Genomic DNA, 16,387 nt, shown 5'->3' on the forward strand with positions numbered 1-16,387 from the left:
AAAACTCTGGTGCGGCCGCACTTGGAGTATTGCGTACAGTTCTGGTCGCCGCATTATAGGAAGGATTTGGAAGCATTGGAAAGGGTGCAGAGGAGATTTACCAGAATGTTGCCTGGTATGGAGGGAAGGTCTTATGAGAAAAGGCTGAGGTACTTGAGGCTGTTTTCGTTAGAGAGAAGAAGGTTAAGAGGTGACTTAATAGAGACATACAAGATGATCAGAGGATTAGATAGGGTGGAAACTGGGAGCCTTTTTCCTCGGATGGTGATGGCTAACACGAGGGGACATAGCTTTAAATTGAGGGGTGATAGATATAGGACAGATGTCAGAGGTACGTTCTTTACTCAGAGAGTAGTAAGGGCATGGAATGCCCTGCCTGCAAAAGTAGTAGACTCGCCAACTTTAAGGGCATTTAAATGGTCATTGGATAAACATATGGATGATAATGGAATAGTTTAGGTTAGATGGGCTTCAGATTGGTTTCACAGGTCGGCGCAACATCGAGGGCCGAAGGGCCTGTACTGCGCTGTAATGTTCTATGTTCTATGCAACCATCTAAGTATTCTAATCCCATTTTCCAGCACTTGGCCCATTGCCTTGCATGCCTTGGCATCTCAACTGCACATTTAAATACTTCTTAAACACTACTTGGGTTTATGCCTTCATCACCCTTATGGGCAGAGTCCCAATTTCCCATCACCCTCTGAGTGGAAACATTTTTCCTCTCATTCCCTCTAAACCTCCTGCTCCTTTCCTCAAATTATGCTTCCAGTAATTGATTCCTCCATCAAGACGAAAAGTTTCTTCACGTCTACTCTGTCAATATCCCTCATAAATTTTACACATTTCAATATATACTCCCTCAGTTTCCTCTGCTCAAAGGGAAACAACCCCAGTCTATCCATTTCTCTTTATATCTAAAACTCCCCAGCCCAGGCAACATCCTGATAAATTTCATTTGCACACTCTCTAGTGCTATCACACCCCTCCTACAATGTGGATTCCAGAAATGCACACAATACTCTAGCTGTTCCACCATTACCTCCCTGTTCTTAAACTCTCAGCTTCCGCTTATATCCGCTTGTCCTGCTACCCTAACGGATCAGTGGACATGCACGCCATGGTCCCTCTGATCCTCGGTGCTTCCCAGAGTCCTAGCATACATCATGTATTCCCTTGCCTGTTTGTCCAGCCCAAAGGCATCACATTACACCTATTCAGATGGAATTCTATTTTCCATGGAAAGCCCATCTGACCACCTTATCTACCACTTCCTGTATTCTAAAGCTACCCTTCTCAATATTTACCATCCCACCAATTTTAGTATTATCTACAAACTTACTGATCCAAATTCAAATTTAAATAGTTTAACAATGGCACAAACAGCAAGGGCCCAACAGTTATCCCTGCAAAACCCCACTGGACACAGGCTTCCATTGATGAAAACGATCCTCAACCATGACCCTCTGCTTCCTGCCACTCAGTCAATTCTGTATCCAATTAACAAAATTTCTTCGGACTCCATGGGCCCTTACTTTTGCTCTCAGTCTCTCATGAAGAATCTTAGAGTCACAGAGTCATACAGCACGGAAACAGACCCTTTGGTCCAACCAGTCCATGCCTAACATGATCCCAAAACTAAACTAGCCCCACCTGCCTGCTCCTGGCCCATATTCCTCCAAACTCTTCCTATTCATGTATCCATCCAAATGTCTTTTAAACGTTGTAACTGTACCTGCATCCACCACTTCCTCAGGACGTTCATTCCAGATGCGAACGACCCTTTGAGTAAAAAATTTGCCTTTTTTTTAAAATATCTCTCCTTTCATCTTAAAAATGTGCCCCCTAGTCTTGAAATTCCTCATCTTAGAGAAAAGACAACCACCATCAACTGCCTTGCTGAAATCCAAGTAGACTATATCAAATATATTCCCCTCATGTAGACACCTGGTTACATCTTCGAAACATTCAATTAAATTGGTCAGCTATGACCTCCCATTAACATACCAACGCTGACTATTCTTGAGTAAACTCTGCCTGTCCTATTGCAGACTAATTCTGTCTTTCAGAATTGTTTCCTACCATTTCCCCACCAAGGAGGTTAGACTGATTGACCTATAGTTTCCTGGTTTATCTCTTGCTGTCTTTTTTTAAAAAAATCATTCACAGCATGATGACATCACTGGCTAGGCCAGTATTTATTGCCCACCCTAAATGGCAGTTCAGAGTCAACCATATAGGTGTACATCTGGAGTCACATGTAGGTCAGACCAGGTAAGGACGACAGTTTTCTTATACTATAGGACATTAGTGAACCAGATGGGTTTTTCTGACAATCGACAGCGGATTCATGATCATTAAATTCTAGTTTTTTATTGAATTCAATTCCACCATCTGCCATGGCCAAATTCAAACTTGGGTTCCCAGAACATTACCTGGGTGTCTGGATTAGCAACCCAATGATAATACCACAAGACCATCACCTTTCCTTGTCTTGAATAACAGTACCACATTGGCTGTCCTCCAGTTTGATGTAGTCTACTTAGATTTCAGCAAGGTCTTTGATAAGGTCCTGAATGAGAGACTGATAGCAAATTGTAGCATCACAGTTGGCTCTGCTGCACAGCAGGGGAAGAAAAAGACTGGAAGAGCTTTAGTGATAGGGGACTCAATCATAAGGGGAACTGATAAGTGGTTCTGTATGCACAAACCAGATTTTCCAATACTACGTTGCCTCGTTGGTGCCAAGGTTAGGGAAATCTCAGGGCAGCTGCAGGGCATTCTGATGGGGGAAGGGTGAACAGTCTGCAGTCATGGTATGATAGTACCAAAGGCATGGATATAAAAAAGAAAATGAGGTCCTGCAACAGGAATTGAGGGAGTTGGGTAGCAATTTCAAGAGGACTACTAAAGATGTAATTTCTAGATTACTTGTAGTGCCATGCCTCCCGGCCTAGCGTGGTGGCCTCTCAGCCCGGCATGGTGGTCTTTCAGCAGTATGTGGTGGTCTCCCAGCCCAGCATGGACTTCAGATCTCAAGTGGATTCCTCAAAGTGCGGTCCCACTGTGGCCAAAGCACTTAAAGACTGTAATGTTTGAACTTTCAATTTTATTTCTGTATTTTTCTACTTAAAAATAATAATGTCTGCAATGTGTAACTTTTTAACACTATTTCGTATGTTTTACACTATACTATAATTATTACTGCAATGTTTAATTTTTAGCTTTGTTCTTTCTTTTCTACCTTGTTCTTAAGCTTCTGTACCTTGGTACTTGCATGCAAAATGGCACCTTGTATGGTGATATTATAGACTTTTCACTCTAATCCTGTACTTGCATACACATATCAATAAAAATCAAACCAAATCCAAACATCAAATGCACTACTGAGTTTAGGAATAGAAAGGTAGGTCAGATGAATAAATGACTGAAAGGATGGGGTAAAAGGGAGGGCTTTAGGTTTTTGGATCATCGTGACAGCTTTTCGGGTAGGTTCGGACCTATACGATCTGGGCAGCTTTGCATCCAGGGCAGCTTTTTGTGAAATTATGTAGACAGCCCTGCTAGAGATGGGGCCGTGCCAGACCTAATCCTAGCTAATGAAGTTAAGTGACTGAAGAATTATTGGGCGATCATTTTGGAAGTAATGATCAAAGTCATTATGGAAATGGATAAGGATAGTGCAGAAGTAAAATATCTAAATTAGGGGATGACCATCTAAATATCATTAGACAAAATCTGGCAAACAGACTAGCAGCAGCTACCTGTTGTTAAGTCAACATTTGGGAAGTAGGAGTCTTTTAAAGAAGTATAGTCAGAATTCAGGGCCAGTGTGTGATTCTAAGAGTGAAAGGCAAGTCCAGGGAACCATGGATGTCAAGGGATATTGAGAACTTGAATTAAGAAAAAGAAGGAAGGATATGTTATGTTAGGTACACAGCATTCAAAATAGGGGAGGCCCTTTAGAAATATAGAGGCCCTTTTAAAAGTGGGGGAGGGTGCTTAAAAAAGAAATTGAGGGCTAAGAGTGGCCACAAAATAGCTTTGGCAGATAGGACTAAGAAAAACTCCAAGGCATTTTATAACTATATTAAACAGTGAGTGGATTACCAGGAAATGAGTGGGGGCCTTTTAGAGGTCAAAGGTGCAATCTGTGCACAGAGCCAGAGGACATAGATGAGGTCCTGCATGACTATTTATCATCTGCATTCACAAAGGAGAAAGGCATTGTAGCCAAAGATTTCAGTTGAAATGGTGACATTCCAGGGCATGTTAAGATTAATAAGGATTAGATAATTTAGCAGGCATAAAGGTTCACTAATATCCAGGTCCTGATGAGATGTATTCCAGGATGCAATGGGAGACAAGGGAGGAGATTGCTGGGGCATTTAATTAAAACTTTGCTGGTCACACCTCAAACGCTAGATGACTGGAAAATAGCTAATGTTGTTCCTTTGTTCAAGGACTGCTTAACAACTGGATCTAAATTGGATCCAAAATTGGCTTGCAAATGGGACACGAAGTGTGATGGTGCAGGTTTGTTTTTGTGATTGGAAGCCTGTGACCAGCAGTGCACCATAGGGATCGATACTGGGACCTTTGCTATTTGTATTAACATTAACATCTTGAATGTGAAAGGTAGAAGGTATAATTAGTAAGTTTGCACGTTACATGAAAATTGGTGGCGTTGTTGATAGTGAGGAGAATGGTCACAGGCTACAGTCTGACGTTGATCAGCTAGTAAACTGGAAAGAGCAATGACAGATGGAATTTAATCCTGTTAAGGCTGAGGTAATGCACTTTGTGTGAATCCTTCCCTTATTGGACCTCCCAATGAATGATAGGATCTTAGAGAATACTGAGGAACAAAGCGACATTGGTGTGGAAGTCCAAAGATCCTGAAGATGTCAGCACAGGTAAACAAGGAACAAGGGAACAAGGCATTCAGGACACTTGTCTTCATTAGTCATGGTTGAGACTTTAGGAGCATGGAAGTCTTGTTCCAACTTTATAAAACATTAGTTAGGCCACACATATAACACTGTGTGCAGTTCTGGTTATCACAATTAGAAGAACCTGACTGCACTTCAGAGGATGTAGAATAGACTCACCAGGTTGTTGCCTAGGATGAAAAGTCTCTGTGATGAGGTTAGACTGGATAGGCTGAGTTTGCTTTCCCTGGAGCAGAGGAGGCTGAGGAGGGATCTGATGCAGCATACGAAATTATGACAGCAAAAATAGGATAGATCATGAGAATCTTTTCTCCATGCCAGACCTCTGTGTCTAAGACCAGAGGGCACATGTTCAAGTTGAGGAGTAAGTGGTTTAGAGGGAATCTAAGGAAAATATTTGACCCAATGTGTGTTAGAAACATGGAACATGATGCCTCAGGGGGTGGTGGATGCAGGTACATTCACAACACTTAAGCAGCATCTGGACAAGCACTTAAAATGCCAGGGCATAGTAGGCTATGGATCAAATGCAAGTTAATGGGATTAGTATGAATTGGTCTTTGTTGGTCATCATAAATATAGTGGGCTGAAGGGTCTGTTTGTATGTCTGACTCTCTCTCCATTTATCTATTTTTAAGCACGCCAGACCACTCAGAACCTCTTCTCTGTCTATGCTCACTTCTTTAAGTATACAGTCCTTCTCCCCGATTTCTATATCCACACTGTTTTGGTGTTCGCTAGTGTGAGAGACAAAGTATTAATTTAAAACTCCACCTATGTCCTCGGGTTCCACATACAAATTATCACTGTGGTCCTTAATGGCACCGACTCTTTTCCTCTTTATCCTTTTATCCTGAATATATTTATGGACTTTCCTTTATTTTACCTACCATTATTCTTTCACACCCACCTTTTGCTCTCCTTTCACCCTTTTTAAGTTATCCCTTTACACATTCTGTACTCCTGTTGTTCTGTTGTTTTGAGCAATTGGTATCTTCCTCCCTTTTTCTCTGTATCTAATCCTGTATATCCCTTGATATCCAGTGTTCACAGACTTTGTTGGTCCGGTTGTTTGTTTTTATTGGAACATGTTGGGCCTACATGTTGAACGCAAAGGTGTGAGGTGCATTTGTTTTAATGCAAGAAGTGTAGTAGGTAAGGCAGATGAACTTAGGGCTTGAATTAGTACTCGGGAGTATGATGTTATTGCTATTACTGAGACTTGGTTGAGGGAAGGGCAAGACTGGCAACTAAATATCCCAGGATATAGATGCTTCAGGCAGGAATAGAGAGGGAGGTAAAAGGGGTGGGGGAGTTGCATTACTGGTCAAAGAGGATATCACAGCTGTGCTGAAGGAAGGCACTGTGGAGGACTCGAGCAGTGAGGCAATATGGGCAGAGCTCAGAAATAGGAAGGGTGCAGTAACAATGTTGGGGCTGTACTACAGGCCTCTCAACAGCGAACGTGAGATAGATGCACAAATATGTAGACAGATTATAGAAAGATGTAGGAGCAACAGGGTGGTGGTGATGGGAGATTTTAATTTTCCCAACATTGACTGGGATTCACTTATTGTTAGGGGTTTAGATGGAGCAGAATTTGTAAGGAGCATCCAGGAGGGTTTTCTAGAGCAGTATGTAAATAGTCCAACTTGGGAAGGAGCCATACTGGACCTGGTGTTGGGGAATGAGCCCGGCCAGGTGGTTGAAGTTTCAGTAAGAGATTACTTTGGGAATGGTGATCACAATTCCATAAGTTTTAGAATACTCATGGACAAAGACGAGAGTGGTCCTAAAGGAAGAGTGCTGAACTGGGGGAAGGCCAACTATAGCAAAATTTGGCAGGAGCTGGGGAATGTGGATTGGGAGCAGCTGTTTGAGGGTAAATCCACATTTGATACTGGAAGGCTTTTAAACAGAGGTTGATTAGAGTGCAGGACAGACATGTCCCTGTGAAAATGAGGGATAGAAAGGGCAAGATTAGGGAACCATAGATGGCAGGTGAAATTGTGAGACTAGCAAGGACGAAAAAGGAAGCATACATAAGGTCTAGGCGACTGAAAACAGACAAAGCTTTGGAAGAATATCGGGAAAGTAGGACCAATCTGAAACGAGGAATTAAGAGGGCTAAAAGGGGTCATGAAATATCTTTAGCAAACAGGGTTAAGGAAAATCCCAAAGCCTTTTATTCATACATAAGGAGCGAGAGGGTAACTAGAGAAAGGGTTGGCCCACTGAAGGACAAAGGAGGGAAGTTATGCGAGGAGTCAGAGAAAATGAGTGAGATTCTTAATGAGTACTTTGTGTCGGTATTCACTGAGGAGAGGGACATGACAGATGTTGAGGTTAGGGATAGATGTTTGATTACTCTAGGTCAAGTCAGCATAAGGAGGGGGGAAGTGTTGGGTATTCTAAAAGGCATTAGGGTGGACAAGGCCCCAGGTCCGGATGAGATCTATCCCAGGTTACTGAGGGAAGTGAGAGAGGAAATAGTTGGGGCCTTAACAGATATCTTTGCAGCATCCTTGAGCACGGGTGAGGTCCCAGAGGACTGGAGAATTGCTAATGTTGTCCCCTTTTTAAGAAGGGTAGCAAGGATAATCCAGGTAATTATAGACCGGTGAGCCTGACGTCACTGGTGGGGAAGCTGCTGGAGAAGATACTGAGGGATAGGATCTATTACATTTGGAAGAAAATGGACTTATTAATGATAGGCAGCATGGTTTTGTGCAGGGAAGGTCATGTCTTACCAACTTGATAGAATTCTTTGAGGAAGTGACAAAGTTGACAGATGAGGGAAGGGCTGTAGATGTCATATACATGGACTTCAGTAAGGCATTTGATAAGGTTCCTCATGGTAGGCTGATGGAGAAAGTGAAGTCGCATGGGGTCCAGGGTGTACTAGCTAGATGGATAGAGAACTGGCTGGGCAACAGGAGACAGAGAGTTGTAGTGAAAGGGAGTTTCTCAAAATGGAGAACTGTGACCAGTGGTGTTCCACAGGGATCCGTATTGGGACTACTGTTGTTTGTGATATACATAAATGATCTGGAGGAAGGTATAGATCGTCTGATTAGCAAGTTTGCAGATGACACTAAGATTGGTGGAGTAGCAGATAGTGAAGGGGACTGTCGAAGAATGCAGCAGAATACTGGTAGATTGGAGAGTTGGGCGGAGAAATGGCAGATGGAGTTCAATCCAGGCAAATGTGAGGTGAGATAACAAGGTGTACAGCTGGATGAACACAGCAGGCCAAGCAGCATCAGAAGAGCAGGGAGGCTGACGTTTCAGGCCTAGACCCTTCTTCAGAAATGTGAGGTGATGCATTTTGGAAGATCCAATTCAAGAGCGAACTATACGGTAAATGGAAAAGCCCTGGGAAAAATTGATGCACAGAGAGATCTGGGTGTTCAGGTCCATTGTACCCTGAAGGTGGCAATGCAGGTCGATAGAGTAGTCAAGAAGGCATACGGCATGCATTTTCATTCATCGGACAGGGTATTAAGTACAAGAGTTGGCAGGTCATGTTACAGCTGTATATGACTTTGGTTCGACCACATTTGGAATACTGCGTACAGTTCTGGTTGCCACATTACCAAAAGGATGCGGATGCTTTGGAGAGGGTGCACAGGAGGTTCACCAGGATGTTGCCTGATATGGAGGGTGCTAGCTATGAAGAGAGGTTGAGTAGATTAGGATTATTTACATTAGAAAGACGGAGGTTGAGGGGGGACCTGATTGAGGTCTACAAAATCATGAGAGGTATAGACAGGGTGGATAGCAAGAAGCTTCTTCCCAGAGTGGGGGACTCAATTACTAGGGGTCACGATTTCAAGGTGAGAGGGGAAAAGTTTAAGGGAGATATGCGTGGAAAGTTCTTTACGCAGAGGGTGGTGGGTGCCTGGAACGCGTTGCCAGCGAAGGTGGTAGAGGCGGGCACGATCATGTCATTTAAGACGTATCTAGACAGATACATGAATGGGCAGGGAGCAGAGGGATACAGATCCTTGGAAAATAGGCGACAGGTTTAGATAGAGGATCTGGATTGGTGCAGGCTTGGAGGGCCAAAGGGCCTGTTCCTGTGCTGTAATTTTCTTTGTTCTTTGTTCTATACTCTCCCTATTTCCATCCGGAAGGTGTCTCACTGCTCTGACATAGATATACTTAAAAGTATTGATTCTGAGTCCACTCTGGCCATATCATATGTGATTTTATTAAAAATTGGCCTTTCCCCAGTTTAGAACTTTGATTTCTTTCTTCCCTGCTGTTATTAGACTGCTGGATGGACCTCTCTAACTTCAATTCATTGTTGATCTTGCTAATGTTAATCCTGTTTGTGAACCTCATGTGCAGCCATAATCTTATACATCTCATTCTGTCGAAGCACCCTATGATCTGTAAGTCCTTGTTTGCTGTGAAATGCTTATACTGCTTGCAAAACAAAGCTTTTCATTGTACTTAGGTACATGCGACTACAATAAATCAAACCAAACTTTTCCTCAACAATCTTGAAACTAATGCTCCTCCACTGACACTTCAACCATTTGTCCTGCAGCTCCAGTTCTGACATGCTGTTAGATAATAGCTGCAGCCCAACATTTACTGCACATAGAATCATAGAATCCCTGCAGTGTGGAAACAGGCCTTTTGGCCCAACAAGTCCATATCCCTGAACACTATGGGCAATTTAGCACAGCCAATCCACCTAGCATGCACATCTTTGGACTGTAGGGGGAAACCAGAGCACCTGGAGGAAACCCATACAAACACAGGGAGAATGTGCAAACTCAACACAGACAGTCACCCAAGGGTGGAATTGAACCCAGATCCCTAGCACAGTGAGGCAGCAGTGCTAACCACTAAGCCACTGTGCCACCCTGTGGTCACCAGGGACAAGTGAAACTTCCATGACTTGCCATGTTGCACAAGAGGAACATATTAAGGGTGCAAGCACTGCTAAGATGACTTCCTTTAAGCCTCTAAGTTATTCCTTAAAAAATATTATTCTTATGTGAGAATACTATTAACTGACTTCCCTTACACAAACTGTACTTCCCTTTGTTACTTATAATTACATTTTTATATTGGTCCTGACTTTCATTTATTCCTGTTTCTCAGTTAATCCCTTTTACAAAACAAAAACACTTTTTAAAATCATGAACCAATCAATACAATACTTTCCTATGATGTTACTGTTTTGACGTTTTCCCAAGCAGTAATCATCTGAAGCTGCAGCTAATAAACTAGGACTCCCCTCCTTCTGCTCAGTTGAAGATAAAGAATACAGCCTTACAAACTATGAAACAAAAAAAACTCAAAAAGCACTTTGCCTTCTACGCCAAAATAACTCAGTGCTCCAAATTCCCAAAAAATACACACTCATTCTGGCTGTGTTCTCGCCCATCTGTTCGTACAAGACTTATGGACTGTGTCTGCATTGTCTTCATTCTGTGAAGGCAGCTGTCCAAACTGTTCCTGGTGACCTTGAGACCTGCTCTTCTGGTCCATTAATGTTTGAAACCACATTCAAATCCTGGGTACTCTCTTTGCAGTGCCAAAGTCATCTATTTATCAAATGCTCAGTGCCCTGCTGACATGTCTATGCAACTCAGGTGATACCCCGTGTAGGCATGAACGATTTGTCACTCTTTTTCCATCGCTTTCATTTTGTCAATTTCTGAAGCTGTGGATAATTTGTTTGACCCTTTAAATGTTAAAAAGCAGCCTTCTAAAATGCTTGTAAACTGTTATTTGGCTCTAATTGAGAGCAGAGTGATCACACACGGAGATCACTACTTTTAGATCAACATATTACTTGGCTTCAGTGTTTCTGAGGCCCCTCACTTTTGTTCACGACTTTGGCGGTCCAAAAGTCCAGTTGAGTAAGTGGGTTTCGAATGTTTGGTTCAGGGTGGCTTTTAATTTTAGCACACTGACTCAAACAGCTTTATATGATCACTAAAAGAGGATAGATAGTGTGTGGGTGTGAGACAACTGTGCAAAAAGGTCATGTGTCATTTACCTACTCCTCAGCTACTCTCTGTATACCAGATGCCATATGCTCATAATTGCAGGCCATGCAGGATACAGCAGGCATTGATGATTATGCTTACGACTACTGTAGAGTTCCTTCAAAATTATCTACAAAGTACTTTATAAGAATTCTAAATGATCTGCTTGATCATATTTCATCTGTTACCATGGTTGTTATATGCACTCTACACTTGTATGCTTTTGAAAACAGAACTTGTGAACCAGTTAGTCAGTGGATAGTCTTGCTCACCAACTGAAGTTAAAAGCTCTAGTTTGTTGTCATAGCTGAAATTCGACTCAAAATATTGGGCTCCCTCAGAATGAAGATAGATGATTCTTCAGAACATTTATACGGTCAGTGTTGGTGAGGAACAGTTGTCAACTCAGTCAGTTGGGAATTTGTCAAAAGAAAACCCACGAGAAGACTGACAGCAGTACAGCTGGCGAATTCGAATGGTGTCTGACTATGGACCCCAAAATGCAGCCTGGCAAATATCATGGCATGGTCTCAGATGAAATAACAGAGGTTAGCAATTATTTGGCAGTTTGAACTAGAGTTCAGTTGCCTAAAAGTTCAATGCTGACAGAAGCAGCAGGAAGTCACAGAATCATAGAATTCCTACAGTGCTGAATAGGCCTTTTGGCTCATTGAGTCTGCATTACCATCCAAAGAGAGTCCCACCAGACTTATCACATCCCCATAACATTGCATTTACCATGAAAAATCCACGTAGCCTGCACAGCCTTGGACAATATGGGACAATTTAGCATGGCCAATCCACTTAACCTGTACATCTTTGGACTGTGGGAGGAAACTGGAGCACCTGGTGGAAACCCACACAGATACGGGAAGAACTTGAAAACTCAACAGTCACCTTAGGCTGGAATTGAACCTGAGCCCCTGGTGCTGTGAGGCAGCAGTGCTAACTAATGTGACAATGTGCCATCCAAATCAAGCTGCTATTGAAGGAAAATCAGAAGTTAGTCCTCAAAGGAGAGACATTTCTCAGGAGGAAACGAGCGTTTCAAGGGTTGTTCTGATGGAGAGGCCACTGATATCTGGGTGGGTTGCTGTGAAGTTTGTGGGATGGGTCTTGCTCATGTCTACCATTGGACGTGTAACTTGCAGGTGGCAGCATTCCCATGTATCTGCAGTCCTCAACTTTCTACAGCATAGATGTCATGGACTTTTGAAGGTGCTGTTAAAGGATCCTTGTGAGTTGCCACAGTGCATCTTATAAATAGTATATAGTATTGCCACTGCGCATTAATGGTTGGGAATGCGGTAGTGGATGCGGTGCAAATCAAGAAGTATGTTTTGTCCTGGATACTGTTAAGCTTTTTAAAATGCCACGAGGTGTGTATTAATTGAGGCAAATAGAGAATATTCCATCAGACTCCTGACTTATGCCTTGCAAATGATGGACAGACTTTGGGGAATCAGGCAGTCTGTTAGTTAGCACAGCAATGTAGATGACTCGGCTGTCCTCTGAAATGACCTGGAACGTCATTCAGTTCAAGGCAATTAGGGATCAACAACATTGACCTTGCAAGCAATGCCCACAGTGCAAAGATTTAAAAAAAAATTGGAATCTCAGCCATTCAAGTGACATGGGAAGCAGATAGTAAAGTGAAGTTGCATCCCAAGATCAGCTATAATCATAATGAATGACAGAGCAGGCTAGACAGGTTGTATGGTGTACTCCTGTTCCCATATCTTGTGTTATTTTATCTTTGTAGAAGATGTTGCAAGTAAAACCTACTAGAGTCCAGGTAATCATGTCAGTGCCATCACTACATGCTCATTTGCAATGCTTCCTTGCCCCTCTGAGAATGCAGTTCTGCCTGTTCATGCTGCCTGTAATATCATACATTAATCAGCAACTAACTTCCAAGTAGCTGATAACCCCTACCAATAGCATCGATGGGAACTTGCTGCTCAACACATTGATGCAAGATTAAGATAGGGCACTAGTTGGAGATTTGGGAACTAAAAACACATTACCACTATCAAATCTATGTCAGTCAATCACTGATGGCCCCACACAGATGAGGATGACTCTCTTCCACTCTTAGGGTGAGTCCATAGGTGACTGTACAGACCGATGTGGCTACCACAGGCTCTGTTACACCTGGGGCAGGTGGTGGTCCCAGGAAGGGGTAGGTGGGATGTTGGTGCAGCAGAATGCTCCTTTCGCTGTTTTCACCTGGCTTCCACTTTTTCCCCCGATGGCAAATCTCGAGGTGCTAGGTGCCTTCCCGGATGCTCCTCCTCCCTTTGGATGGTCTTAGTCCAGAGATTCTCAGGTGTCTGTGGGAATTGAGGTCTTAAGGGTATCACTGAAGTGCTTCCTCTGTCTACCTGGGATTTGCCTGCCATTTCAAAGCTCGGAGTAGAGTACCTGCTTGGGGAGTCTCGTGTAGGTCATGCGGATGACGTGCCCAGCCCATCATTGCCGATCAAAGGCGGTCAGTGCCTCTGTGATAGGGATGTTGGCCTGGTTGAGGGCGCTGGTGTTGGTGCATCTTACTTCCCAGTGGATTCGCAGGATCATGCGCAGGCAGCGTTGGTGGTATTGCTCCAGCACCTTGAGATGTCCGCTGTAGACAGTCCACATTCCAGAGCCACATAGCAGCGCACGAACTGCCACAGCTCTGTACACCATGATCTTGGTGTCAGATCTGTTGTCATCCTCGAAGGCATCCCCATGGACTTTGATGATCACGGGTTTGCTCCACAATGCCAGGCCAGGTTGGTGGAGGACCTTAGTCTTGTGGATGTTCAGGGTGAAATCTATGTATGTAGTCAATCACACCATAATGTGGACAATTTGCTTTCTTCTGGCATATGCTCCCTTCACTTACCCTAGCATACTTACCAACATAGCATGGGGAGGGAATGGTATGATGACAATATCACTAGATTGGATCCATGGATCCAGAGACCCAGGCTAATTAATGAGGGACACAAGTTTGAATTCCACCAAAGTAAATGATGAATTTAGTGTTCAACAAAAATCAGGAACTGAAGTTAATCCAGTGGCAACCATACATTGTCAATTGTCGTAAAACACATCCAGTTCACAATGATTTTGTAACCAACTAGCAACAGAGGAACCAGCTTCTTAAGTACAGCATACGGAATGTAAGAAAATAATGCTTTAAATATTCAGCAGTGCACCAACAGTAATTACATATTTCATAATATAATTAGGATTAGGTTTTCAGCCTCACCAAATGTGATGGCAGTATTCAGCAAACTATAAATACAGCTGAGAATATTTTACTCAGTACGTATGTTACAATGGACTTAAAATGCTTATATTCTCAACTATAATCATCAACACTATTGAATTAATGTTCTTCTTGGAAAATAGACTCCGATGTGGAAAGCAGAAAAGCGACTCCGTAATCCCAATTAATTGAAATAAAAGGTATTCAGTCAGTATAAAGCACTGGCCACCATACACTGAAGTTTCATGACATCTGCTTATAAAATACTATTCTTGAAAGTAAATAAAAGCTCATTCGTTAGCAGCTGTGGTGAGGACTCATACATCATACCTTTCTTCCTGTGCTTTGTTTCTTTGTACCTCTTCTTCTGCTATTTTATGTTCAAGTAGTTGTTTATAATGTCTGCGTGCGAGCTGACCTCGTCGTTGTGTCTGCAATATAATTGTGGAATTCCTTACACGTTGGAACTTCTTTCTCCAGAAGAAAGCTCGATAATTTTTCTGAATTATAACAACCATGTGAAGAACCTTTTTGTACTGTTTCCTATTTGGGGTGAAAAAATCTTTTGGTTAAATACAGTAATATGACAGCACACAAGTTCATACACTAACACTTATTTTCTTAAAGAAGTCAAAACAAAGTTATTAGAAATATGTTTTGCAATAATTAAACGATACATTGAGTCACATGTTATCATAGAAGAAATTATCAAAGCAAGTTACTCTGCTTCATTTACTTAGAACATGGTCTTAGATTACCATTAAAATGCAAGTAAATTCAGGCTATGCAAGTATTATTAAATAAACTTTGCTCTTCCATTCAAAATGTTCATTGCTTACCTTGCCAAATAGCCAAGGACATAAGCCTGTATTATCACAGCAGCTTTGCAAACCTCAACTTCACGTTCTTTTTCCAGCCTGTGTTCAAGAGACTCCCGGATGAAAACCTACGTAGAGCAGAATATATGCAAGACATGTAAGTCTCCACTAATGAAAAGACATTTCTGTCTTTTGGTTTGTGTCAGATGGAATAATAATTATTTTCTGTTACACACTTAGGACTCCATTCTTGAACTTCATGACATACATTTTTAAGTAAATAAAAAGACAAAGAGGAATGTTTCATAACTGCTTAATGGGAAACCACTTGGGATTTCTCGGTTATTGCCAATGTCATAATATTAACTAACTTGCATCTAAATTTTGATTGGTATAATAGTTTATATTGACACAATTCAAATTGACTGAAAAGCCTAAAGAGAGATGTTTGATTGATTAAAATATATGTCTGTTGTAATTCATTAAAGAGATTCTGATATTACATAATCGCAAAAAAGCGTTGCAGTACAGAAGGACATTCTTCCCATTGGGTCTGCACTGGCTCTTCAAATGAGTATCATTTACCTACTGCCAATCTCCTGCTTTTTCACCCCAGATATCCTTGCACATTACTTTCATCAAAATGATCATCCAATACCCTCTTAACTGCATCAACTCAATCTCCCTTCCCCACAGTTTCAGGCAGTTGATTTCATACTTTAACTACTCACTCAGTGAAAAAGATTTTTACCCATCTCACATTTGCTTCTTTTGTAAATCACTAAATCTGTGTTCTTGATCTTTTTACAATTGGGAAATTTCTGCCCATCCATTCCATCCAGCCCCCTCATGACTTTGAAGACCTCTACCAGATCTCCTGTTGGCCCTCTTCTCTCCAAGGAGAACTGTACAATTTCTTCAATCTACCCTCTTAACTGAAATTTCTCATCCCTGGAAGAATTCTTGTAAATCTCTCTGCACTCTCTCCAAAGTGCACAAAGTCATAGGGGTCTACAGCACAGAAACAGACCTTTTGGCCCGGTGAATCTCCACCAGTTAAAAACCAGCTAACTATTCGAATTCCATTTTCGAGCACTTGGCCTATAGCCTTTTATGCCCTGGTATTGCAAGTGCACATCTAAATACTTCTGACATGTTATGAGGGTTTCTGTATTTACCAGCCTACAGGCAGTGAATTCCAGACACCCTTTGGATGAAAAGGTTTCTCCTCACATCTCCAAACCTTCTCCCCTTAAATCTATGTCCCAGGTCATTGATCCTTCCATCAAGGGAAAAGGTTTCTTCACGTTTACCCTATCTATGCCCGTCATAGATTGCTTTCTTATGCTT

At 42.1% G+C, this 16,387-nt stretch overlaps 1 protein-coding gene across 1 annotated transcript in view; it reads right to left on the minus strand.

Moving 5' to 3' along the window:
- The window catches only part of LOC109929826 (unconventional myosin-X-like), a 420,890-nt gene that overhangs the window by 169,293 nt on the left and 235,210 nt on the right, over positions 1–16,387 (minus strand). Inside the window, exons 21-22 of the mRNA XM_048608752.1 lie at positions 15,059–15,165; positions 14,550–14,762 (exon numbers count right to left, since the gene is read on the minus strand). Of these exons, the coding sequence (XP_048464709.1) occupies positions 14,550–14,762; positions 15,059–15,165 (320 nt within the window). The remainder of the gene's footprint in view (positions 1–14,549; positions 14,763–15,058; positions 15,166–16,387) is intronic.

Source organism: Rhincodon typus, chromosome 2 (genome assembly GCF_021869965.1).
Source record: "Rhincodon typus isolate 14 chromosome 2, sRhiTyp1.1, whole genome shotgun sequence".
NCBI lineage: Eukaryota > Metazoa > Chordata > Chondrichthyes > Orectolobiformes > Rhincodontidae > Rhincodon > Rhincodon typus.